A 26,727-nucleotide genomic window follows, 5' to 3' on the forward strand; every position below is an offset into this window, starting at 1 on the left:
AGCTGCCTTTGACATCATGGCTCACCCTGTCCTTCTTTCTTCCCTTGCCTCCCTCGGCATCTCTGACTGGTTTCTTAATAGGTTTGAATCCCATCTCTCTAAGCATACCTAGTCTTTTTCTTGGTCAGACAAATGTCCTTACCTCGCCCTCTTCTTTAAGGTGTCCCAGAAGGCGCTGTTCTTGGCCCTGTGTTGTTCTCCCTCTACACTATCCCCCTTTCTTCTCTAATATCTTTCTATAGCGTATATCCTGTCATTTCTACGCTAATGATACACACATTTTCTTTTCCTTCTCCTCAATCACTGACTCGATCCACTCTACATTTCTAACGGTGTCTCGGCTGTGCAACAAGTGAAGTCTTCTCACTTTCTTCACCTGAACCTCTCTAATACCAAGGCATAAAATAAGCGGTATCGCATCGCAATTTGCAATATAATAATGATGTTTTGCTGTTTATTTTAACAATCATGTCGCACCAACTGCGATATGAATTTCCATAGCAAAAAAGAAAAGAAAAAGATTCTGCCTTTAAAGTTCTGCCTCTGTGCACAATGTGCACTGCAGGTGAGGCAGAAGCTGGGCTAAAAACATTGTATCAATGTTATGTCAGCCCAGCCCGGAAGCGGCGTCCTCACGTCGTGAGAGGAGGATCTCAGCCCCCCTCTCACACTCTGGCTTAACTTTCTTGAGGTAAGGAGGCCGAGGGAGTCAGTAGGGGAGGTTTGGGTGGGGAGCCGGGCCCTTTTCATGTAAACGTGTTTGGGTGCTGGGTCTAAGTGTCTGATGATAATATTTCTCCCGCCCTTTTGGCCGGGAAAAATATCATTCTCGGCCACTTGCTCACACCCAGCACCCGCCTTAATAACGCAGCCTGCTGCTCGTAGAAGTCCTTTCAAAAGAGAGAAATATTATCATCAGACACTTACACCCAGCAAACACCCTAATAATGCAGTGTGCTGGATGTTAGAGAGCAGCTGCTCTGGGTGTTAGAGAGCAGCCACTCTCTAACGCCCAGCACCTGCCATAATAATGCAGCCTGCTGCTCGTAGATGGCCTCTTTTACGAGCAGCAGGCTGCGTTATTACGGCAGGTGCTGGGTGTTAAAGAGCTATGGCGGGTGCTGGGTGTTAGAGAGCAGCTACTCTGTAACACCCAGCACCCGCCGTAATAACGCAGCCTGCTGCTCGTAGAAGGCCTCTTCTACGAGCAGCAGGCTGTGTTATTACGGCAGGTGCTGCAAAATAACGACTTCAGATTTAATAATCGAAAAATCTTAAATTTGATTAAATGAATGATGAGCCCATCATCACTCTGCGACTTTCCACTGCTCCCGCACCAACACTTTGTTTGGGATAATGAAAAATGCTTTGTTTTGTGGCTGGCACATGGTCGCTGCAAGAAGGTCAAAAGAGACAGACCTACCACAAACACAATTTCAAAGGATCTGGTCCCTTCTGACTTTCAACCATGCCATGTGGTGTATGCCATAATCCTGTTCAGGCTTGATGACTGTTTCCAGAGATTTACTGAGTGCCTACAGAGATGTATCTCCATATATTTTGTGTCAGCATCATTGAACAGCTCGTAGCAGTCTTGCACATTATACCTTCTGGTCACCTGTTGAAGCACCACCATTGTGGCTTCAAGTTTGATGCACTACACACACATCTAACAACCTCATTGCAGCCTTCTTGATGCCTGGTATCAGGGCAGGCTGCAGCACGGGGTAGAGGTGCAGGCCCTCTCAAGGCCACCCCCACACCTTCCTTAGTGAGAAGCCTTGCTAGTGGCGTTAACTATCACTGGGACCAGGAGGGAGGGCTGGCAGGTTGGGTTGCATGCATAGGGGATTTAGCACTAAACGCGCTGCAGCAACTTTTGAGTTATTAGTACCTTCAGGGGCTGCACTACAAGAGGCCAGGCCAGGATTTGGTTGCTTGCCTTGGTCAATGTGTTATGCACCACAGCCATGGTTCTCGTTCTCATACCATAGTTCTCACTCTTGCATCCTAGCTCTCACACCTTAGCCCTCTCAACATGAAAACTTACTACGTATTCAAATAATGCTACTTCTCACTCTCACTCGTACTTTAGCTCTCATTTTTACTCAAACCTAGTTTTCATGCGTTCTTGCACGATAGCTCTCAATCGCAGTCACCCACCCCCTTACTTTTACTTGCACCCGAGATCTCACTCACAACTGCTCTCTTTCTTGCATATACTAGCCCCCACTCTCCCTTGCTCCTTGTCCCATGTTCCTTAGCATTCATTCTCACTCACCCTTGTTCTCTCACACACTGCCTGCAATAAAAGTCTTTCAGAGTTTTTAAAATGTTTACCAGAATCCAACTGCACTTTGATCTTGTCTGCTATCTCACAGCCTGATGCCTCTGTTCAGAAGCACATTGCAAACGGTCCTGTTCTCGATTTACCCTCCCCCTTTGAGGTTAAGCCTACATATCTCTTAGTTATTTGAAGTTTTTTTTTTGCCCCCCTAATCCGCCCGTCCCGGCCCCAATTACTTTTTGATAGCTGGCATTAGTGGAAGATGGCATTTTAACACATAACAAAAACAAATAAAACTGCAGAATCATTACAGATGCAGCCAATGATTTTGCAGTTTTATGCAGGAAACTTCGAGTTCTGTACAGGCGCTCTGGGGCAAAATACATGTAAACCTCCTAATTTGCATATGTTTGTAAAGGTGAAATGCCTCAACGCTATCCCCGATTGCTAGGCTGGGTGTTAGCAAGTGGCTGCACTGGCATTTGTTCGGCTGTCGATTCTCGAGGACCCCCTCCCCCCCCCCGAGTGAGTGTGCATTGTTGTGGGTAGGTCATGAGTTGCTTTTTGCCTATTTTGTAGGAATTAGTCTGCAGTGTAGACGAAGATTAGGCAGAGAGGACCTTCCCACTGTGACTTAGCAATGGGCCTTAAGAGGTAAGCAAAGCCTAGCCCAACTTTTTATTCTAAAACTATCTTTTTAATATAATTCAAAGGCCTTCTGCAAGCAGGATGTGTTATTGGTGCAGGTGGCCGCGCTGGGAATTAATTTTCTCCTGCCCGTTTTGGTGGGAGAAATATCAACACCAGCCACTTGCTTGCACTCAGCCCCGCACTAAAAGCACTGCCCGTGCTGGCAGAAAGCCTCCTTTAAATCACAATTTGAATATTAGAATGTTCTGAGCAGGCTGTGTTAACATTGCAGGGCTGTGTGCATTTGGTGGGCAAAATATCCGTCCCAGAGCCCTTTGCTAGCACGCAGCTCTGCACTGATAAAGCCTGCAGAAGGCTAAATCATTTGTTCTTTCCTGTCAGCAGCAACTAAGACTTGCAATAATAGATTTGTGATCATCATGTTAGCACTTGAATCAGAATAGTGCATGGAAGCAAGAGGAAACGGGATACCGATTAAACAAATCTAACTGTCGAGAGTTCCGTGAATGTGTAAATAAGTAGATGCCTTAAACACCACATTTGCACAGAAAGTGACTCAAAGCTATTTCTTTTTAAAGCTGAGTTCATCCATGAGATCAAACATGGTTTTGCATTCTGAGATGTGTAATCTTCGGTGCAGGGTGGTGCAAATACTCCAAGGAGGTTGCTATGGGTGTACTTTGCAAATAAACAAGACCATTATGGCTCTTGTTTAACCCAAAACAAATGTGTACTAATTAGAGCTTGAAGGTTTGTGGCAGGTAAGTTAAATTGCTGGCAATTCTGGCTTCACTGCTTAACCAAAACATGTGATCCTGGGCAAATCATTTGACCCACCCAACCATAAAAGTGCTGGCAAGAACAGAAATTTGCATTTTATCCATAGGTGCCAGTGGCCTCAGCCGTACAGATAAGGGGTGTATCAGCCCCTTTTACTCCCTTAAAAAAGGCAAATAACACCCAACAAAAAACGTGTGCCCCTGCTTTCATCCACACAGCTCCATGTATGTTATGTTTGAACCAGTTAGTACCACAGGAAGAGACTAGGGTTATATTTGCCTGATCAGAAGTAAAGCTGTAGCTTTGAGTCTGAATGAATAACTAGGTGAAAAGAAATATTATTACTAAGACAATTTCATTTTCCAGTAAAACAAATGTTTTCCCACTTATAGAATACTGTAATTTGAATGATATTTTTACCCCGAAAAAGTAATTTTACTCCAGACTTTAAAAAAATAGGGAGTAAAATACTCCCACTTACAAAAATATGGAGCACTGAGTGGCCTAAAGGGGCATTACATTGCACAATTTGCTGCTAACTTGCCAATCAGTACTTCCGACAATGCTGTGGAGTCACAAAATGCACCTGTGACCCGGTTCAGAGAACAGATCATTTCTGATCTCTTGGGCACCCGGTTAATTTTTTAAAATTGGAATAAAGAGGTATTTGGGACGGATGCATGCCCTATTTAGATAATTTATTTTGATTTTATATCATCTGAGTTTTTTCTGACTTCCAGTTTGTCACAAACTCCTTGTAGCTGCTATCTTCATCTTGAGCAGTTGAGAAATGCAGTCAACTGATGGACCTTTAATGTTTAATTGTTTACAGTTTAGTCATGGCCACCTCAAAACTACATACTGTGAAATTGGCCACAGCTTTGGGGTGGAAAAGAAAATAAAACCCGGGCAAAACCTGGCTAGACATTTATGAAGAGGAAGACGCTGTGTGTGCAAGATGTACACTTTGTGCAGAGTTTCAAACAGATTTGCGTTCCATGAGTAATTTCAGAGCCTCATTGATTTCTGGGATCAGTGGCTCCCAGCTGAAAGTAGACACACTCCGCAAGCACTTGGAAACAGAGCAACACCGAAAAACCAAAAAATTAAAGAAATTTGGAAAGCAACGCAGTGCTGTGGACCTTTATCGCCACACTCCAATTGGTGAGTTAGTGAAGATTTTTCCACGGGCTGTGCTTAGTTCGAGCAATTCCAAGCCGCTTTTGACAGTCATTGATTTTATGATTTTTAATTTGTTAAAACAGGGAGAGCTTTGGCTACAGCAGAGGATCAGCATAGACTCACTGTGGGCAAGCTAATGGATAGCCTTTATACAATGGCAAAGGAGGACATTCCTATTAAAAGGTTTTCTGCATTGGCTGAGCAGGAGAAGCGTCATGGTGTTGACCTGGGCTCCAAGTACACTAATGCTCTAACGGGACGAGAGCTTACAATATGTATTGGATGCTACCTTGAGGAAGAACTATTTTATGTTCTCAAGACTGCTGATGCTTTTTCTGTTTTAATGGATGGTAGCACAGATAGCGGTCTAATAGAGAAGGAGTTGGTGTATGTTATATATGTGAACCCACAAAGTGGTGAAGTGGAGGTTTCTTTTCTCAAAATAAAATCAGTTAGTGATGGTCGCAGTGAGGGATTGAAAAACTTCTATTGGAAGTCCTAAATGAAACGGGACTCTTCTTAAAGAAAGTGGTGGGTTTTGGGGCTGACGGGGCAGCTGTTAACTTGGGTGTCAAACGAGGTCTTGCTGCACTGCTCAGACAAGACATTAATTGGCTGGTGTCTGTCCATTGTTTTTCTCACCATTTTGAATTGGCTGTGAAGGATGCATTGGATAAGACTTACTTCAGTGATGTGTCCAATATGTTAATGCAATTGTTTTATTTGTATTAGAAAAGCCCCAAAACGTTGCGTGAATTGCGTGCTCTGGGATTAGCCATGGAACCGTCTGTTCAGAAACCAAGGAAAGCTCACGGGACCCGCTGGGTGCAACATAAATTACTTGCTACTCAGGCCCTGAATAAATCTTTCTCTGTTGTTTGTGCACATTTAGAAAGTATGGCAGCTGATCCAAGCCATGACCAGGCAAAAGCCAAGGGAGTATTGCAGCTTTTAACATGGTTTCAGATGGTATGCCATCTGCTTTTCTTTGAGCAGATGCTGCAACCCCTTGCTAGATTTTCTCTTGCACTTCAGAAGGAAGTGATTGAAATGCCAGAACTCATTAGCTCCATTTCTACTTTAAAAATGACTCTGCAAACCTTAAGGGGAGAGACTGCCTTGGTAGGAAGTGAGCTTGATACTCTTACAAGTGAGGCCAAAAAATGATTGTCTGGAATCTGCGAGTCCGTTTTCTATCGTGGGGTCCAACTAACACATGTGAGTGCTCAAGTTCTGAACAGTTTCAAGCAACAGTGTAAAAAATATGTCACAAACATTGACAAATCTTTTGAAGATAGATTGTCTTTTACTGAGGACAGTATTTACAACTGTGCAAAAGTGTTAGACACAAGATTATGGCCATCAGAGTTAAGAGTTGGAAAAATATGGAAATAATGAAATTGTTAGAGTGGCAGAACACTTCTCTGATTTAATTGTTGACTGCAGTTTTTCAGTAGCAAGTCCTGGAACAATTCTGAGTGGCAAGAGTTTAAAGTATTTGCCCAGAACAACCTTTGTAAACTGCCACCAAAAGAGATCTGGGTGAAACTGGCAACCCTCTATGGCACCTCATATCCCCAGCTTGTGAAGCTCATAAATATCTTGAGGGTTTTCCCTGTGTCCAATGCAGTTGTAGAACGCTGCTTTTCCTGCATGAACAAAGTTAAAACTGACTGGAGGGCATCCCTATCAGAAGAGACAGTTGAAACACTCATTCGTATTAAGAAGCAAGGCCCTTCTCCTGCAGAGTTCAAATCCAAAAAGGCTGCAGATTATTTTTTTTGCATGACACCAAGATGTCCTGGTGTTGCCAATGATGACTTAAGGCCTACCTCTCCCAAAAAGAACAGAACATGTACACCAAGCATGTCTCAAGACACAGGGCCTCATTACGACCCTGGCGCACCTGTAATGAACGGTGCCGGTACGGGACTAGCACCGTTCATTACGGGATGCCCTATTACGAGGTCCCCTTGCAGGACCCGCTCTGAACGTCTGGTCAGACCACACGTCCTTAGCGGGTCCCGCAAGGGGACCAGGGAGCTAGTAACGGGCCCGTTATTAGCTCCCTCCCCATTCCTATTGAGCCCTATGGGGGCTCAAATGGGAATGGGGATGGCTTTTTTCAATGAGGAATTACCTGGAGCCCTGTATGGAGGCATGGCTGCCTCCATACTCGTGATGAGGCCCACAGATTCTTAGTCCTACACATTCATTTTAAAATGTTTTTCCCAATTTTAAACCAAGTAAAGTTGCTTGTGACCGTTTATGCCAAATACTTTGTAACTTGATATAATAAAATAAAAATTGCACATGCACACACTATTGAGTCTTTAACTGATGTCTTGATGTCTTGTTAACAATATGAACGACACATCACTGTGCTGCAACACTGACTGCATGACCCAGCCACACATCCTTGAACTGAAAAATGTTTTTAGAGCTTTGTTTGGCCATTCATGCAGCGAACCGTTACATTTTACAGACATTGCACTGATGTTATACTTCAGAGGTACATAGAAATAATTTCTTCATTCTTGCTAATTCTATATCTTGGGGTACAACTAATTCTGGTGACATTCAATATTAGTAGAAAATTGCAAATCAAATTAGTTCATTTGCTAATCAAAAAAATGTTTATTAGCAAAATCTGCTAATCAATTTTTGAAAACTAACTTATGCCTTGAATAAAGAGATCCTCTTTATTCCAGCCAATAATATACTCCCAAGTTCCTCCCCTTCTTTTTCTTTTCCTCCTTTCTCTCTTCTTTTCTCACTTTTTAAATATTCATCTTGCCAACACTTTTTATCATTCCACACCACCAACATTCCTGTCACATCTCTAATGTTGTCCCAAATTCCTTATTACTCTGCTCTACTTATTGGACTTCCTGCCTCCTATCTTTCTCATCTTCATTTTGATAATCCTGCTATTTGTCTCCTATTCTCACTCTCCCCACACACTTCTATCACACCCGCACTCCTCCCTATCTCAATTCTACCTTTTGATGCTTGCATTCTTCAATGTCCTCTCTGTTGTCTACAAATGCATTGATGGTCTCATCCGACTATATCTTTCTGCTCTTATTTCTTTTTATGGACCTCACACTCTTTGTTCCTAAAATCCATTCACCTCACTGTTTCTAGACCCCTCTTGTGCCTCTTGACGTTTTTCCCTTCTTGCTCCAGGAAATTGGAACTCTCTTCCTCTCGCAATTAATTTCTCTTTACCTCGTCATGTTTTGTGTACCTGGCTTAAAACACATCTTCTTTCCTCTCTTAACAACCCCTAATTTCTTTGACTCAATCTCAGGCCATTGGCTGGCTTGGTGTCATGTACTTAACTATTCTACTTTATTCAATCTTTATGTTCAACGCTTTGGCTACAGCACTCTATAAATACAAATACAAGCTGTCACAGCAGATTCTGATGTGATTCTGGCTACAAATAATATTTTTGATGTGCCTTATACTGAACAATGTTCATGAGAAACTGTAATACAGATGGTACACAAAAAGCCACAGCACCTGTCAAATGTAATGTATGTGGTAAATGCTTAACTGACCCTAGGCTCAGACAAGCATTGGCAAAACCAACAGTTTTGGCATTTACTGATGTGCTTTGCATTTTGTATTTATAGGCAGCAGGGTGAAAGGAGCAGAGTGCAAAGTTTCAAAAGGACAATGCGATAAGGGGCACAGGTTTGCAAGAGAATGAGAAGGTAGAAGAATAGAGCAAGGGAGGAAATTATTGAGAGAAGGTGTCATCGATAATGAGCAAGAGGAATATGAGCAAGAGAGGTTGTGAGTGGGTAAGAAATAAAGTGAGAGTGCTAGAGGAAGTATGAGAGATTGTATAGAGTGGGGGTGGGGTGGCTTGTATAGACAGTGAACACACTTTCTGGGTTGTGCGCCTATCCTTGGACAGATATCTCAACAGAGTGAGTCTGAGCAGTCAAGCAATCATTGAAATTACAATAATTAACTAATACTGAATATTTTTATTTTTTTATTTTATGTGTTTATGGCTAAAAAGAATATAAACCTTTACAAAATGTAAAGTTACATTCCAATTCTTGAGACCGAATTTTTCCATCTTTAAGTCACATTTAAAACTTTTAGAAAATTGAAAACAATTGAAAATAATTGAGAACAATAATAATGATAATAATGATAATGATAATAATGATAGAAAATAAAAATAAAGTAAAGTAAAAACAACACAACAAAAAAACAACATTCTTTACAGACACTTTCAAATTAGAATTTTGAAACAATCATAACATTAAGACAATCCTGCTCAGTCTTCATTGATTTATCAGATCTTGATGCAAACATAGTGATACTAAAACGTATCAAATCCTTTCCTCATGGTTATAACAAAAGCAGTTCATCTTCAATTACCTTTATAAAAGCCACAAGGGCATAAATTAGGGATTTCCCTTGCCCCAGCACCAAACGGTCCCGTAGACTTTCCATACAGTCGACGTATTCAATATTTACGAATCTCATTAAGTGCGTTGTTCGAGCATGTTTGAAAAACGGGCATTCCAATACCAAATATTTCAATGTTTGAATATTTTCATCACAGTTTACAAATCTACAATTAGTTTTTGAATTACTGTCTTTAAGAGGGGCCCAATGCTTTATTCTTTCTAGGGTATGAATCTGATTCAGCTTGAATCTCATAAATTGCCTCCTTACAATTTTACACAGAAAAATTGAAAGGTATAGGCAACAGCTATCCCTTTTTGTGTGGGTATTTCGCATATTCTTTATAGGTTTTCAATTTTGAAAGTTCTTCAACAGTGATTATCCAATCCTGTTTAAAACTTTTTGTTTCACATAACCAGGTATCATATGCAAATCCATTAGGTCAACTCCCAAGGAATCTAGAATTATTTTCATTTTTGCACCAAATGCCCTAAGGGAACTTGAGCTACCACCATGGATCATTGCATTTAGATCTTGATAAAGGGAAATCAATGGAGGGTTAGTAATTTTACTATAATTTGCCAAAGAACGCCATTCCCATCTGCATCCCAAGGAAATCAACCCACACTCATGCCTGATAATACTATTCTGAACAGATGGAGATAATAGGAATGCTGATTTTAACAAAGTACCCTGTATGGAGTTCAGTTGACTTTTCAGATTATGTAAGCAAATGTCCAAAGAATACAATAACACTGGTTCCACTTTCAACGTTAAAAAGGTCGGTAGAGGATTCAAAGAAAATGTGCAATACTTTTGAAATATAACCCTCATCTGACATGACAAAGGCCTGGCTGAATATGAATATTTCTCTGTTAAGATATCTGTCTAAAGACAAGCGCACAACCCAGAAAAAATGTTCACTATAGTATCATCTGGAGAGATTTAGGGGTTAATATCTGCTTTCCTATAGGGGTGCAGCTGTCTCGCCTATATACTTATCTTAGATTATGATATAATTGAAAACCCAAGCGCTCTTACCCCACCATATCTTATGGGCTGTATAGATAGTTGAGTGGGTGCGGGTAGAGAGTGGGTGTAGCATGTATGGGTGGGGGTAGAGAGGTGGGTGTGTGGGGGTAGAGATTGGGGTAGAGAGTGGAGGTAGGGTGGGCGAGTGAGGTAGAGAGAGTGGAGGTACGGCGAGTGGAGGTAGAGAGAATGGGGTAGGGTGAGTGGGGGTAGAGTGGGGTAGGAGGGTGGGTGGGGGTAGACAGAGTTGGGGGAGAGTGGGTGGGGCAGAGAGTGGGGGGAGAGTGGGTGGGATAGAGAGAGTGGGGGGAGGATGGGTGCATGGGTTTAGAGAGAGGGAATTGGTAGACAGGATGGGCGTAGGGTGGGTGGGTTGTGGTTTAGAGGGGATTGGATGGGTGAGGGTCGAGAGGGTCTAGGGGTTGGGGATTGGGAGGGTGGGGGTAAAGAGAAAGGGGTTTGGGTGAGGGGTGGGAGTAGGGTGGGTGCGGGTAATTAGTAAGGGCAAAATCATGAGGAAAAAGGCAGCCTTTGGAGGACTTGTCAAAAGTAGAGAGGGGGTGGGGGTAGAGAGAGTGGACGTGGGGTGGGTGTAGAAAAGCAGCCTCAGGAGGACAACAAATCTGCTGTCAACATAGCCCAAAACGTAGCCCAATCCACCCCGAAAAGACTTGCTTCTTACAAATCTACTGATTGGAGCACAAATTGTTAGGAAACTTCTTATTGGGTAGTAGGTGGAGGAGTTTGGAAAAAGAGTTAGTGTTTTGTCAGTTTCATGCCATGGTATTGCCCTCTGTTATGCCAACCAAATAATCTCAGTTCAAAACCCCCATTCCCTGTCTCTCATTCTTCTGTAACCACGGTTTCTGCAATTTTGTAGCGCAAGCACCACAAAAATTCACCAAAACCAAAAATGAAGAGAAAGAACGTGTCTACCACCCAAGTTCACTGCACACAAAGAGTTGTTTGATGTTCGGAGCCAACATATACACATTTGTTGGTGACATTTAAGGGAAAGCCTAACAGGTATGATGAAAATATGTAGTATCTAAAGTCGATATAGAAATTATATTTCTACTCATCTACAATATAGGTTCCATTGGGCCCTTTCACTAGTGTGTACGTGCAAGTGTGATTGTTCATGAGTACTACTACAATGTTTAGTGTTATGTTGCCGGCACTGCTGTCCACTTGTGGCAAACAAGGAAGCATGACAATAGGGATAAAGTGATTTGAGTGCTGGGGTTTCCATTTCCTAGGGACTCAATATGAGACAGACGGTAACAGTAAAATAGGCCACCCAGCAAGGAAAAAGCTTTGCTAGCGCACCGCTCAAATTTAAGGCACATACATTTGATGGACATCCTCAAATTGGGTGACGATGTGTGTATCTTAGAGGCCGACCTTCCCATCCCCTTCGCTGGACAGTACACAATTCACAAACAAGGCTGTAATTAAACCTTGTTAGCAGCACATGACATGCAGATTTTGTGAAATACTGCATGCAGTATCAGTATTTCTAGATATATGCAAGACTGACTGCTGATTGCTTGATAAAAACCTAAATCTGCATAGACTTTCAGATTACCACACACACTGAAGCTAATGACTGATTGCCATAATCCGAGAAGAAACTGGTTAACTCATAAGGAAGGAACCGTTAGCTTTTTTCGACCTTTCAAGAATAAATCTCAAGGCAATCTCTAGAAGTAGATGTTGCATTAATGGCACCGTGCATACTCTTGAGGAACTCAATTGCATTGTTTTATTTAAACTTTTTAATCGTGGAAAATGGGTTAAGGAAGCAAATATGCTACACAGTAAACACAACTGAGCGTACTCACAGCCATTTACAGCATCCGCATCTGAGTGATATTAGCAGGAATGTATAGCAAAAAACATGTTACGGGAATGAGAGGGCATTAAAATCAGTGGCATGCACCCACTGCCTTCACTATATTCTCAAAGGAGTGACGTCAACAATTAATTATACATGCCTGCTGGCAATGACGAGTCTTCAGAAGTATTTTCTAATTCTCCATCTGTAAAAACAAACAATTACCATAAATATTTTGTCTCAAAATCATCTAAATTAATCTTTGACAACACTAAATGGCAGCAGTAATTCGCATTCGGTTTAACGTGGAAGCCAGTTTTTGCTGTTTCTACTATTAGTTCTATTAACTTATCGGTATTAGTTTTCAAATGCATTCTGACAATGCAAGTCAAGACTGAATATTTGCTGTCATTAAATATTTACATAGGATCAAGACAAAAGCAATTACAGCAATGCAACTATGATATACGACAATAGAAAAATCCCAAACTCAACCAGCACATTAACTTCAGTTTTGTCTAATGAAGAAAGAAAAACACGTACGGCTTTAAAAGTATTGCACAAGGTTGCCAATAGCATTGATGACCAGGTCTCATCCTCCGGTCATAACATTTCCCACGCAGTCAGTCTACGTGGATTGATGAATACCACATTGTATTCAAATTAAGTGGCATCAGTACTAGAGTTAACATTGTCTGCCTCGCACGCGCGGTTCAATTATATGTAAAACGTACTCCACATCTCCCTAAGCCTCGAAAGAGCATTTAGAAAAGTAAAATAACCGGTCTTTATACTGTGTGCATCGTGTACATCGAGCATACCTTTATCCAAACTATATGTTTCAGAGGCTTAAACGTCTAGCCAGAAACGATGGATAATTCTTTCACATATTTTAAAGGTTCGGGATCATTGAGGCCTCGCTGAAATGGGATTTTTAACATATTTTTCTTGTACATTAAAAGCGGGCAGTACAGACAACGCGCTGCATCGGATATTCTTCAGATCACCGTTCTACGTATCCAACAACAAGCATTAAGTTCCAAACATTCATAAGGTGTGCACGTCTAAAAAGTCGATTCAGGGCACGAGAGAGAAAGACATTGCAACAACGTTCGTTTCAAAGTCTGGGAGGAAGGAGTGGCCAGGGCCATCCACAGCAAGCCGGATGCTACATTCCAAATCAACACTAAACTGGGGTGATGGGGAAAAGAATCAGGAGGAGATAAAGGGGTGGCAGAGGGCAGGAGGGGGTCAAGGTCACTCACTGCAACCACAGCAAAGCCAAGGGTGAAGAAAAAAGACCACTTTAAATTTTATTAATGGTGTCCGAAGCTAGAGAACCCAAAGAAGAATGAGACGATAGCGATCATTACATCCGGTCAGCAAGGCCGCCAGTCTGGCACAACATACAAGCAAGACCAGTGGAACCCGGCGAGGCGAACAACCCCAGAAAGACAGTGCTACCGCTGCGGGTTTGAATTCCCGCATAAAGGCCAGTGGCCCACAAGAGGACAAATGTGCATGAGGTGTGGTCAGGAGAACCACTTTCAGAGCATGTGCCGGGTGAAAACACCACTATTACCAGCATACCGGCCTCCGAGTCAACAGTCACAAGCAAGACGGTTCGACCCTCCAAGACCCTTCAACCCTCGACCGTATCCTGAGCGAGAAAGCACCAGAAACAACAACCCCAGACCCATGTCCAACTCTGGGATAATCAAAGCAGTGGAAAACTTACAAGTAGAACCGGCAAACGAGAACTACCCCAGCCAGGAACAGATATATCAAATGCAATCATACCCCGAAGAAGAACTCAGCAGAGAGAGCAGCATGAGAGACCCATATGAAAACCCACCCCTCGTGGTACAGCAGAGAGTATGTCCGGCTCATTTCCGAAGCCTCAGATGACAGCACCGCACCCCGAGTGATGGTCCGTCTAGGAGGAGCCGACACCCCATTCCTGGTAGACACCGGAGCCACCGTCAACGTCATGAGTCATCTGACCTATGATCACCTAGCAGACATATTCCCACTACAACCCTTGCATGCCAACATATTCCAATGGGGCGCTACTCAACCAGTGACTTCAAAAGGGCAGTTTGCGTGTGATCTCATCCACCGAGGAAAAAGGGGACAGACAACGATACATGTCATTCACAGCCGAGCAAAAGGGAGATGTTTACTCAGCCACAAAACCGCTGCCGCCCTGCATCTCATCGACATTCACTACGATGAATCAGAAACAATTCAGAGAATCCCACCCGACTCCCAATTTATACAAGCCATTGACCAAGGACTCCTAAACATCTAGACACTAAAGACCACTTATCCAGCCCTATTTGAAGGAGTAGGCATGCTGAAAGACAATGTCATCAAGTTACACATCGACCCGACAGTACGACCAGTGCCGCAACACCCTAGGCGTATAGGGTTTCACCCCAGGCGTATAGGGTTTCACATACAAGCAAAAGTCACCCACGAACTGCAAACACTACTGGACAATGATATCATCGAGAGGGCGACAGGGCCCACACAGAGGTTGTCCCCACTGGTCGCTGTCCCCAAAGCAGACGGACGTCTCCGCCTCTGTGTAGACATGAGGATCCCCAACACTGCCATCCAACGGGAGAGACACCCACGCCCAAACATCGAAGACATGCTAATAAGGCTCAACCAAGCCACCAAATTCTCAAAGCTGGACCTTTCCAAGGATACCACCAGCTGGTCATCGATCCCGAATCAAGACCAATCACTACATTCACAACCCATGAAGGCCTGTTTCGCTACAAATGGGTGAACTTTGGCATCTCATCTGCCGCCGAAATTTTTCAGGAAACTATTCACAGACTGATTAGCCCGGTCACCAACGCATTCAATTACAGCAATGATATCCTCATATTCGGAGTCACCCAGGACCAACATGACACAGCGCTACATCAGGTCTGCCACATCCTCCATGAGCCAGGACTCACGCTGAACAGTCAAAAATGTGAGATCAACACCCACACCCTATGCTTCTTTGGCCACATCTTCTTGAGCCAGGGCATCAAAGACAACCCTGACAAAATCCACGCCATAACGAACTTGCCCAACCCGACAGACACATCTGAACTTCGCTCATTCGTGGGTATGGCAGGGTACTGCGCACGCTACCTCCCACAATACACCTCACTCACATGCCCGCTCAGACAGCTGCTGAAGAAAGATCAGCCCTTCACATGGACAGACCAATGCTAACAGGCATTCTCCTCCATCAAACGAGAACTGGCCACGAATAGACAACTGGCATACTTCAACCCGAGCTGGCACACTGAAATCACTGTGGACGCCAGCCTGGTAGGGCTAGGGGCAATACTGGCTCAAACAGACCCACAAGAAAGCGCGAAAACTCACATTGTCGCATACGCTAGTCGTGCATTGAACGCGACCGAACAAGCATACTAGCAGGCGGAACGCGAAAGCCTGGCAGCCGTGTGGGCGTGCGAGAAATTCCACCATTTCGTCATTGGACACACTTTCACCCTCATAACGGACCACCAAGCCCTGCTGGCCCTCTTCAGTAATCGGAAAATCAAAATGCCCCCGCGCATCGAGCGATGGGGCATCCGCCTCCAAGAATACAACTATACCATCATTCACAAACCTGGAGATGATGCAAACCCAGCGGACTACCTGTCCCGTCACCCAGACGGGGTGTCCGACGCCACTATGCAGAGTGAGGCTGACGAATACGTTGCATACCTGTCGCTAAAGGCCCTTCCCCCAGCCATCACAGCACACCTGTTCGCAGAAAAGAGCAGGGCAGATCCCACCATCAGAGCAGCGGTGCACCTCACCAACACGAACAAATGGCGACTAGCAGCCAATGAACACTTTGAGCCGGGAGAGGGGGGGGAGTGGACAGAAGAGACTTAGCCAGAATGGAAAGAATACACAACGAACTGGCCACAACAAGCCAAGGCACGCTACTCAGAGGGAACCGCCTGGTAGCTCCCAAAAGCCTAAGGAAGTCACTAGTTATGATTGCACAAGAGGGCCAGAGAGGCGTGGCTAACACGAAAAAGATACTGCAAAACCAAGTGTGGTTTCCCCACATGGACACCGTTGTGGCGACACCCTAAAACACTGCAACCCGTGCCAGGTAAATGCAGCCGGCTCACCACTCTGCCCACTGCAAATAGTCCCGCTCCCAGACGGAACATGGCAACGAGTAGCACTCGACTTTTACGGACCACTGGAAGAAGGAGGCTACCTTCTAGTGGCCATAGACGAGTACTCACGTTTCCCACTGGTGAAACACGTGCAGTCCACAGCCTTCCATCATGTGGTAGGCATAATAGATGAGCTGTTCAGTGAGTGGGGCATCCCCAATACGGTGAAAACGGACAACGGGTCCCCATTCCAAGGACTAGTGTTTAAGAAGTTTACAGCGCACCGAGGGTTCCACCACCAAAAGATCACCCCGCTATGGCCCCAGGCTAACGGGAAGGTGGAACGTTTCATGGCGAACATTACTCGTACACGCCAGAAAGCGGCGACAGATCAAGCTTCGATGCCGCAGGCCATCTCACAGATGCTACGGAGCTATCGGCACACATGAGGCAACCGGCTACACCCTGGCTGAACTCATGATCAAGTACAAGCCGCGATCCCGACTTCCTCAGCTCGAAGACTAGACGCCAGAGGAGGACGACGAGATACAACGGCGAGAGGCAGGGAAAAGACAAAAGGCCAAAGAATGGGCTGACAGGAAACAGAAAGCAAAGGAACCTGTATTCCCGGTAGGAGAAACAGTACTGGTCCGGCAAGCCCAGCACCGAAAGACAGACTCGCGACACCGACCCAAACCAATGATAGTGATGGAAGTAAAGGGACCCATGGTCACCACAACAGGTTATCAGGGTGAGATAACTCGAAACGCATCCTTCTTCAGGCGAATGTTCCAAGAAGATCCGACTGAGGACATGCCCTTAGAAGAAGAGGACCCTGAGGACCCCGAGACACCCCCAGGCCCCCCTGAGGCGCTGGAGCCAGCTAGCCCAGACCATGAAAGAAATGAGTCAGCCGGACAGCCTCAAAGGGCAGCCAGAAGGCCCACCCGGCTCATCGAAGAGATGTAGACCACAGACTCAATCGATAATTAATGGGGGGGGGGGTGTTACGGCAGAAAAGGACACGGGCCCTTTAAGGCAGAAGTGAAAGTAAAAGGGAGGAGGGGGGTGGGACGGGGAAGAGGGGAGGCGGGAAAGGGAGAGTTGACAGTTGGTGGTTAATAAAGTTAAGGTTAAGACATGCCACGGTGTCTGTGCGTTATTTAAGGGCCCTGGTAGATCATAACACATGGATACCTCTCTTCATACATAAAATGCATAAGTGACTACATTTCCTTGTATAATGTCCTGTGTGAATGCAATAACATTCAAGACCCTAAACTGGTTGTATTATTTATTCCAGCTGTATTTCTAACGGTGATACAACTCTGGTCCTCACCACAGGTGTGGTGATGACGTTTAAACGGTCCGGATTGCACCAACCCTGCATGCTATAGGGCACACTCCTTTACAGCTTTGGGAGTGTACTTACAGCCGGCGGTATTCCGAGGGAAAATACAACTGCATTTACCCAGAGGATTTCCATCTTGCAATACCTCACATTTTTACTTTCACTCAATAAGGTTTGAAAAATGTCTGCTGATGTTTTTTCAATAGTTTTTTCCTGCACGGAAGGGCAAGAACTTCCCTTCACTGTAGGAAGCAATTATTTTCCCTGGGGAACATTGTGAGGGGAGTAACACGTGGGATTCCGCTGCCCATCCTCTAACCATATACGGATTTCACCCAGTTGTGCCTAAGCGGACCATTGTACAATAGTTGTATGAGACACTGTTGCACATTAATCATTTGCATCCTCGCGGTGAGGCTGGAAATGGTTCTAAAAAGATACTTTGACAGGATGCGTGCGCAGTTACTCAAATAACGGCAGCGGTATTTCAGTAAATGGCCAGCTTTGGATCCAAGCCGGTGGCACGCATGCAACGAGCGGGCGACCCTCCGATTAATACCATGAGTTATGCACATGAAACCCGCGGCACTCGCAAGGGAATGCGAGAAGGGATGCGCAAACTTCAGGCTGCACCTGGCAGACCAATTTTGGAACACGATCTTTGGGGTGGAATCCTCCAAGGCATCCTAATCTATTGCAGATAAATTGGTCATTTGATAAAAGGGAAATGGTTTCCAGATTTTAAGCATATTTTATGTATCATGTCAAAAAAAGTAACAGGTTTTTATCACTGGTTTTAATGAATTACATGTTTTGAGTGTTTTGAATTTAGGTCGACTATGTTCTTCCATAAGCACCAATAAAAAAAAGTTATGCTAATTACTCCCAATGATAACCATAACCCAACAAAACAGTCTGGCAGGACTGTAACGACCATACTCAATAATCCACCTGGAATGACCAATTACAGAGATGTGATAGCTATTTACATGTGTGTAAGCATGTAATTGGTAGATGTATTGCACAGATATTATTGAACTTGGGCAAATCAATTCCACATTTTTTACTTATGTTAACTGTAGATGATTTATGCATGGGCAAATTACAATATTTCTTAAGCAGAATGCATTCAAATACCTTTGCAAATTGGCCCCAATATTTATCTACCTCCAGGATGTTTGGCAAAAATGGATTTATGCTGAAAATTAACATTATTAAAAAGCAATAATAAAGAATGATGTGTTTTATTTTTAACATCATTGTGACAAAGAACATAAGTACTAACCCTAGAAGGGCATATATTTAAAAGTCGTGTATACGTTCCATAAACAATTGTTAAAATAAAATGTAAATAAATAAATTGCTGAAAAAAAATAATAAATAGAATATTGAAATACATTTTTCTACCCTTCTACTCTTAGATTTAGTTCCGTTTCATAAACAATGTGTGTATGACTAGGGAGGCCAGAGTTTCAGATGTAACGGGTGGTGAATACAGGCAGTGAATGCACTAATATGGAGAGGACAGCATTAGATATATGTCAAAATATACAGAAGATAAGAACTCAATGCCATAATTAAACCACATAGTTCATTAGGTGAAAATAAAAGCCTGATCCAACCCATAATTTAAGACTAGTTAAGAGATGTTTAATGTGTGAAAAGCTAAATAACTAAATGTGTACATCTAGGAAATTAAGTCGTAGTAGGTCTTAAAGACCAAAGAGAAGAGAAATTATCAAAGAAAGGCACATACCGCTATCCATGCTACTGGCACTTTCTGGTTCAGCAGGTTGAGTTTAAGGAAACCATTCTATTCTTTTAATAGACTCCCAGTTAAAGTAGCTGATACCATTTGCAGATGTGCGGCTGATGCTACTTGACTAACCAGGGTTAGTTCAAATAAGCAGAGTGCAGGGTTAGGTTTGGGATATGTTGAGGTCATCATAACTCAGTTAAGGATCTTGGCTGTTGAGAATGTCTTTTCCTCAAGCTCTACAATCAGTCCCTCTGTTTTATATTCTCTAAGTCTCACTGAGGCCAATGCATTCTGTTAAAGCAGCTCACATTTCACATACTTGCAGCATGCACTTTTAAAATACGTGCATGTTCCAGTCTAATTATTATAACCCCTTGCCAGTCTTATTATTATAAACCCTTTCATTGTACACTATAATCAAGGAGTTGAAGTCTTCTTTCCCTTTGCTATGTAGTTTAGTCTTGTGTTTTTTTTGACAAACGTTTAACCAGTAAAATGGAATACAACATAATTTATACAGTTATAAAATGCAGCAACCTAAATCTAAACAGGAGATGAAGACAATGATAATGACATAGTCCTTTGAAAAGATCGTTCTAGATATCAAATATTCTACCCAGGTCGATTTGGTGGAATGTCCACTTGGCAGCTGGTTTGGTATTACGAGATCACATCAAGGATTCTCTCCTGAGCCAATATGAAACATATTGATTTCCTTAACACCATTCTTGGCAAGCAAGGATTGTGTGCAGCCGTGCATAACACATGATCCCGTTAACATATTCTACGAACTATAACAGAAGCTAGAAACATAGTGTGATCCTCAAATCTACAAAACGTGTACATATCTATATACAAGTGGAATAAATCGGGTTTTTAAAACGAGTTATGGCTGCTATGTAGAAAAAGGTGACTTCTACAAATATTGAGAATGCTGTTTTTAAGGTACAAACGCTCATTCAAAATAAACAAACTCTCTCCTAAAAAAGTCCATCACACTACACAATCAACCTTAATTAACACTCCACCACTACTTCACAAAACTAGCTTTAACTATAGGATGGAAGTAACCTAACTGATATGTAAACCATGAGTTGTTAATTGTTGCGAGTTAAAGATTTCACAGAACAACTTTATTTGAACTGAGTGTTTGTTCCTTAATGTTGGCATCTACTCAGTGGTCGAAGTGAGTGGGAGCGGTCGGGAGCGGTGCTCCTCTACTTTTTTAAATTACGTTTTACAGCTCCTATACTTTTATTTAAAAAAGAAACAGTTCCGGAATTGTTTCGTTTTAAAATAAAAGTGTTGGAAGACGTTGCAGCGTGCACTTTCAGTGCACTGCACAGAACGTTCCCTTAAACAGCAGGTACAAGTGTTTGGGGGTTTGTATTGTGTGTGGGAGGGGGCGAGGTGAGTGGGTGCAGGCCAGCAGGGAACATCGTTCCACTCCTTCCTTTCGTACACTTCGACCACTGCATCTACTGAATCAGTGAAAATTACTCGCTCATATTGTACTGTATTGTAGAGATTATTACGTCTGTACCCTCTTGATTGTGCTTATCCAATTCAAGTCTCTACAATTAATTTGCACACAATATGTAAAGACGAAATTCTCAGCCAAATATCAGTGAACAGATTTCCCAGCCAATGTAAAGCCTTAGATTTCACACTAGGTTTAAATGAACATAATGTTGTTGCAAAGTCCTCAGCCAATTATTGTTGAAAATGTTTTCACTGCCAGTTCACAGCCACAGCTGACACGTGTTTTCAACCGCTGGTCCTTGCCAAGGCTTACAAATGGTGCAAAACCCAAATCTATTTCATGCACCAGAGAAATAATAACAAATGGTAAATACCATGATTACATCATTAGGTTTGTGGAGAAACAGGGAGCATACGGATAGGAACAGAAGAAGAAATATCGAATATGAAACAAAATAATATAGGAAAACAGAAGAAATATATGCACTCAGGAAAGAAATACATATATGTCCGTATCAGTAGTGTGCAATGTTCAACAACTCAAACTATTCATGTTGTGTCAACATTCTTGTTTCACATGCGTCCCATTAAGTGGGCCTCAATTACCATACACCAAGTGCAAAATCCATATTACCATTATGGTATGTTTAAGAAAAGCTGTGCGACTCCAGTGCACTATTATATGCTCCAATGTACAGCTGATAGCCGTATCGCTATTACTATATCACACCTGCGTGAATTTGTATACATTCCTCATTGACCCTTGTTCTCCTTGCACTACCCAGAGCGGTGCTGCCCTGGCTGCACTTACTCAGAGCATTGCTGCCATGTGTTCCTCCTCCCCTCTCCCTCGCACTTCCCCCCTCCCTTTCCTTGCACTTCTCATTCTCACACTTGTACAATCTGAATGACACAGGGCCTAGTAAGATCGGTCTTGTCCTCCCTCTGTCTTCTCTCCCTTGTCTTGTCGCGCCTAGAAACACGTGTGTACAGGCGGGTTATAAATGACTTATCATATCATATCAACATTATGTTCAATTAAACTTGGTGTGAATCTAAGGCTTTACATTGGCTGGGAAATCTGTTCACTGATATTTGGCTGAGAAGTTCATCTTTACATATTGTGTGCGAAAGAATTGTAGAGACTTAAATAGGGTAAGCACAATCAAGAGGGTACAGACGTAATAATCTTCACTAGTTATGAGGCGGTGAAAGAGCCTTACTGTACCATTGACAGCAGCTATCCAGAATTTATTTACACTCAATTTATTAATATAATCTAGTTAATTTGTACCAAGCGCACTTTGACCACCTCAGGGTTAGCCCCGCTTTTTCTGTATTGTATTGTACTTGTCATTTATATAGTGCCTTTTACCATTATTATAGTCTGAATGCGCTGGTAGTGGAAACGCTATTGGTGGACCAAAGTCTAGAGTGTTGAAGGTCAGGGAGTAAGATTAGAATGCGTGTATGCATTTGCCAAATAAGGCTTAGCAGGGCTGGCTAGGGTCTGGTAGAGAGCAAGCCATGCAGTCAGGGGATGGCGTGAGTGCTAGAGACTCGCTATGGGTTCAGCGTGCCCAAATTTGTCATAGGTCTTCGCTGAATTCTGAGGACAGAGGTGTTGGGCATAGTCTGGGGTAGGTAGGCAGAGAATTATGTGGCCAGGATGACTGAATTATGTCAAAGTCCTTGCTGTATTCTGATGTGTGCCAGTAGCCATGCTTCCGGCCAGTGTCCACAGGAGTGGTGCGTTATACGTACATAGGAGATTCACTGGTTATTTGTTTGTGGCTTCTTCTGACGATTCTTGCAGCCTAGATAAAACAGTTGGCGACAGTCCAGCTATTTGCAACTAGAGGAGCACGGGTTGTACTTCCAAGTTCTTCTAGGCAGATAACGCAGCAAGTCTACCCAGATACTGTGCTCGTACTGAACCTTCTCAATTGTTACCTTTACCCTGGGTGACCCATCCTATAGTTCATACATGCACAATATCTGTCCATCCCTCAAGTCCTTCCAATGTGATTCTGGGGCTATTTCTTGATTGCCTTCCTGGAGTAATGCACGAGAAACCCCCTCCTGGCCTTCTGGCCTGAGACAAGGCCATGGCATAATTCCTCCCGTGACAATTCCCTGCAGTGCATCCCAATCTGTTCAATTGCAATGGTGGTGATTCTATCACATCAATACTACAGAAATGAGAAAGGAAGGTGACTGCATAAAAAAACGAAAAATGTATAACATTTTTAATGAAATGTAGCCGCATATTGCTGGCCAGTGACACACACAAGTTACAGAACAAAACAAACATACAAACAGTCAAACATAAAAAAAAGTGTAATCCTGTGACATTTCATAATGTGAAAAAAATTATATGAAGGGCAGTGTTTCAGCTAGTGGTGCTTGTGGGGAACCATGGTCATGATTGGTGAATTAGTGTGTGTAGTTCAGGCCGCCGCAATAACAGCCGGTGCCACCAGGTGCGAGGTCGGGGCCACTGCGAATACGGCTGGCACCGCCTGGTGCTGAGTGTTCCTATGTTTGGATTGCGAATTGGAAGGTTTAGGGAGGGGTTTCATTGCCGGTCAGATAGCACAGCGAGTAGAGCGCTCGCTTTGACATCTGTGCAGAGCCTGCTGATGCAGGTGTGGTGTTACTTGGTGGGGCACAACATCATTCCTAGTGAAAAACAATGGTGGATAGAATACAATGTTTTTTTTCAGGGATTTTTATGTTAATTTCTGGCTGAGGCCCAGTTGGAATTGGGCATGCTGAGGGTGGGACAGTGGCTATTTTAAGGATATTACTGCAGAGACTCCATAACTGGTGAAAGGCAAGAAAAAGGTAGCAAGATGGAATGGGATGTGGGTGATGGGTACTGCATGTCACTAGTGATTAGTTAAACCTCCTGGATCAGATGGATGAAGAATGGTATTAACGTTTAGGCCTCCACCCCTCAAACTGTCAAACCTTAGCATGCAGTGTTTAGAGTCACCTACAGTCTAAATCACTCCTCAATGAAGAATTTTAGAAATGTAACCCAACCAAACAAACTTTGTTTCTCACTCCTCTCACTCCCGGTGGTTGGCTACAGTGTCCTATGACACAAAGTCCTATGGGTGGATAGGTGACCCAAAAAGGAAGGACTGACCTTCCCTGGCAAAATGCAATACACATAAAAGATAACTTCCTTTCCATCTACAGAAGGGCATCGGTCTGCTTGGTAGTGGCAAGAAGTTAAATATTTCAGTAATGTACTTGTCCATCTATGATGCAGCAATTATAAACTGTGGGCTTGCTATATTTCTGAATCATAGAAATAATGAGTGGCCTCAGAGGAAAAGCCTTTGTCAGTGGTCACAAACACATTTCCTGACTTACTGTTTCAGGTCCTTTTTCCATCGAGTGCCCAGGTTGACCTTCCATTCTGTGGGCTTTAGGGGAGCTCACATTGCAGGGGGCCCTGCTTTGGGCATTATTCAATTCAGCCCCAATGGGTCATTCCACAATTTCATCAATTCATAATTCATGTTTTTCCTCGAATCCATTTCATGTGAACCTCGGTGGTGCCTCCAAGCATCTTAAGATGTACATGCCAATTTTAAAATTCAGAGTTGATGGAACTGCTGGTGAGGGAGGACATCTGGCCAACATGCCTGACCCTAAAAGTAACCGAGCATTTCTTTGTTAACACTAAAATTGCATGCTGCCAATTAAAGACATTTCTGCAGCCAGTAGGATCTTGCGCCTGAAGGTTTGATAGTCGATTTCACCAACCATGCAACATTTGCCCCGGTTGGCATTCCGCTTAGGTGGGACATAAATTCAACCTTATTTGCAGGGTCCTTTTTTAAATTGTACAAACCGTGTATCCTGCTACAAACATTTCAGATGACTTCAATCTCAGGCTAAAATCCCAGTCTCTGCAAACCCCTTTTCACAACCTTGACAACAAGGCATGGCTTCTCAGTGTGTGCACCTTTTCTTTAGAACTCTCTTGAATGGCTGCTCCTGGCACAAGAACTGGCTGAATATGGTATTATGTAAAATGTCCTAGTTCACAACCAGCACACAACGAACAATGCTCCAAGCCTATAGAGGCTTCCTACCTATAATTCCACATGTCCTGTCTTTGGCAGATTGCCAAAGGGTCATGTGAGGGAGGTACACGCCCTAAATGCACCTCAACAAAGAGGGATGAGGTGCATCTGGACACTTGACTAAGGCCCACAATGTAGAATACATGGTTTATGCCATCTCAGGATGGTCGAAAAGGTTTGCTAGTGAATGTAGACTTAGGCACACCAGTAGATTGTGTGTGATATACAACAAAACAATGACAAGGGGTGGATATCATTTGCATGCGGCTCTGCCGATAGCAAAAGAGATTGAGCCCAGTGAAAAATGTACCAGCACACAAAGGGTGGATCTGGTTTTACAAAAGGGGCCTTTGTGCTAATTATGCTATTAATAAATGTGCCCTTGAGGAAAATAAACAGTGTAAACCCATTTGGGTGCAAGTTTTTTTCAAATACAGTTCTTGCACAACATTCAGTAGACCACTTTGAAATGTAATATGCTAACAAACACAATAAAGCCAACAACGGCTTCCTAATAATTAACATCAGTACTGCAGGCCCATGGAGTTTTTTCATGCTCATCCTGTTTAGCAACTTTCTCTGCCAATTTCCTCTCCCAACTGTACGACTTTATTTTGTTGGGACTGGTAGAATATTAACAACAGTTTCAGAAAATGCATTGAACAATGTTATCAATACAACATCTTTGAAAGTGGAGAGAAAAAGTCAGACTTATTGATTGTGCTGGAGAACCACACTCCAGTATATGATGACACACATTCCTGGGGAAAGATTTGGCTTGCCCAAAGCAATGTACCACAATGGGAACCGTTTGCTTTCTCAATGTCTGTCTGGGCTACATGTTCTTACCCTGTTTAACCTATTCCCCACTCCTCGACATACTGTATTATGTGAGATTAAAGGCATGTCTTAATTCAATCTGGAAATTGGACACTTACAAATTATATGAACAAAGGTGTGGAGGTCGATATTGAGAAGTTATTGGTCAGGAATAACTCACATTATTTGCTAAATTTCATTAATTTCATCGGCACCCAGTAATTGTCCTAGATTGCTCTCTGCGCATTACTGATCTTTTGGTGTACTGCCTTGCTCGCTCTTCCACACTCCTCCCCTGTGTCACGCATCCATGAGTCCATCTTAAGTGTGCGCATGCCTGCAGATGTGGCGCAAAGGAGGAGGAGCAATGCTACTTCGTCTACCTTTGTTAAGTCAATATAGTTTATACTGGCTGAATCTCACTGGTATTAACTTCTTCCTCAACAGTCGGTCGAACGTGTTTGTCTAAAGGCTGGTTCTTCTCTGCATCTCTGGACGTGTGCTAGCGTCTTTCACCTGAAGATTTCTCTCTCTCCCTTCTGGGATTTCTTCTTGGTTGGTTGACTTGTGGATTTGACTGCTCTAGTTTTCCGCTTCCAGCTTCACTCCATGGATTCCTGTGTTTATCTGGAGGGGTATTGTGCAGCATTTGATTTCCTGTTGGTGATCTGTTTCTTCTCTCGCTTCTGCATTTTGGACATTCTGGTTCTTTTTGTACAATGCGGCCCTGGACATGATCCATACTTTTCAGCCAGTTATGACTATTGTGGCATTGAAGGTGTCAATATCTCTGTTGGTGCACTTTATTTGGATAAAGTTTCTTTGTCCTAATGGGGTAGTTTTATTTTGACTGTATCCA

At 43.2% G+C, this 26,727-nt stretch overlaps 1 protein-coding gene across 1 annotated transcript in view; it reads right to left on the reverse strand.

The window, feature by feature from the left end:
* The window catches only part of LOC138491761 (NACHT, LRR and PYD domains-containing protein 1a allele 5-like), a 421,673-nt gene that overhangs the window by 200,184 nt on the left and 194,762 nt on the right, over positions 1-26,727 (reverse strand). Inside the window, exon 5 of the mRNA XM_069618461.1 lies at positions 12,364-12,408. Within this exon, the coding sequence (XP_069474562.1) occupies positions 12,364-12,408 (45 nt within the window). The remainder of the gene's footprint in view (positions 1-12,363; positions 12,409-26,727) is intronic.

The sequence above is a fragment of the Ambystoma mexicanum genome, chromosome 10 (assembly GCF_040938575.1).
Source record: "Ambystoma mexicanum isolate Mex_15411 chromosome 10, UKY_AmexF1_1, whole genome shotgun sequence".
Classification (NCBI taxonomy): Eukaryota; Metazoa; Chordata; class Amphibia; order Caudata; family Ambystomatidae; genus Ambystoma; species Ambystoma mexicanum.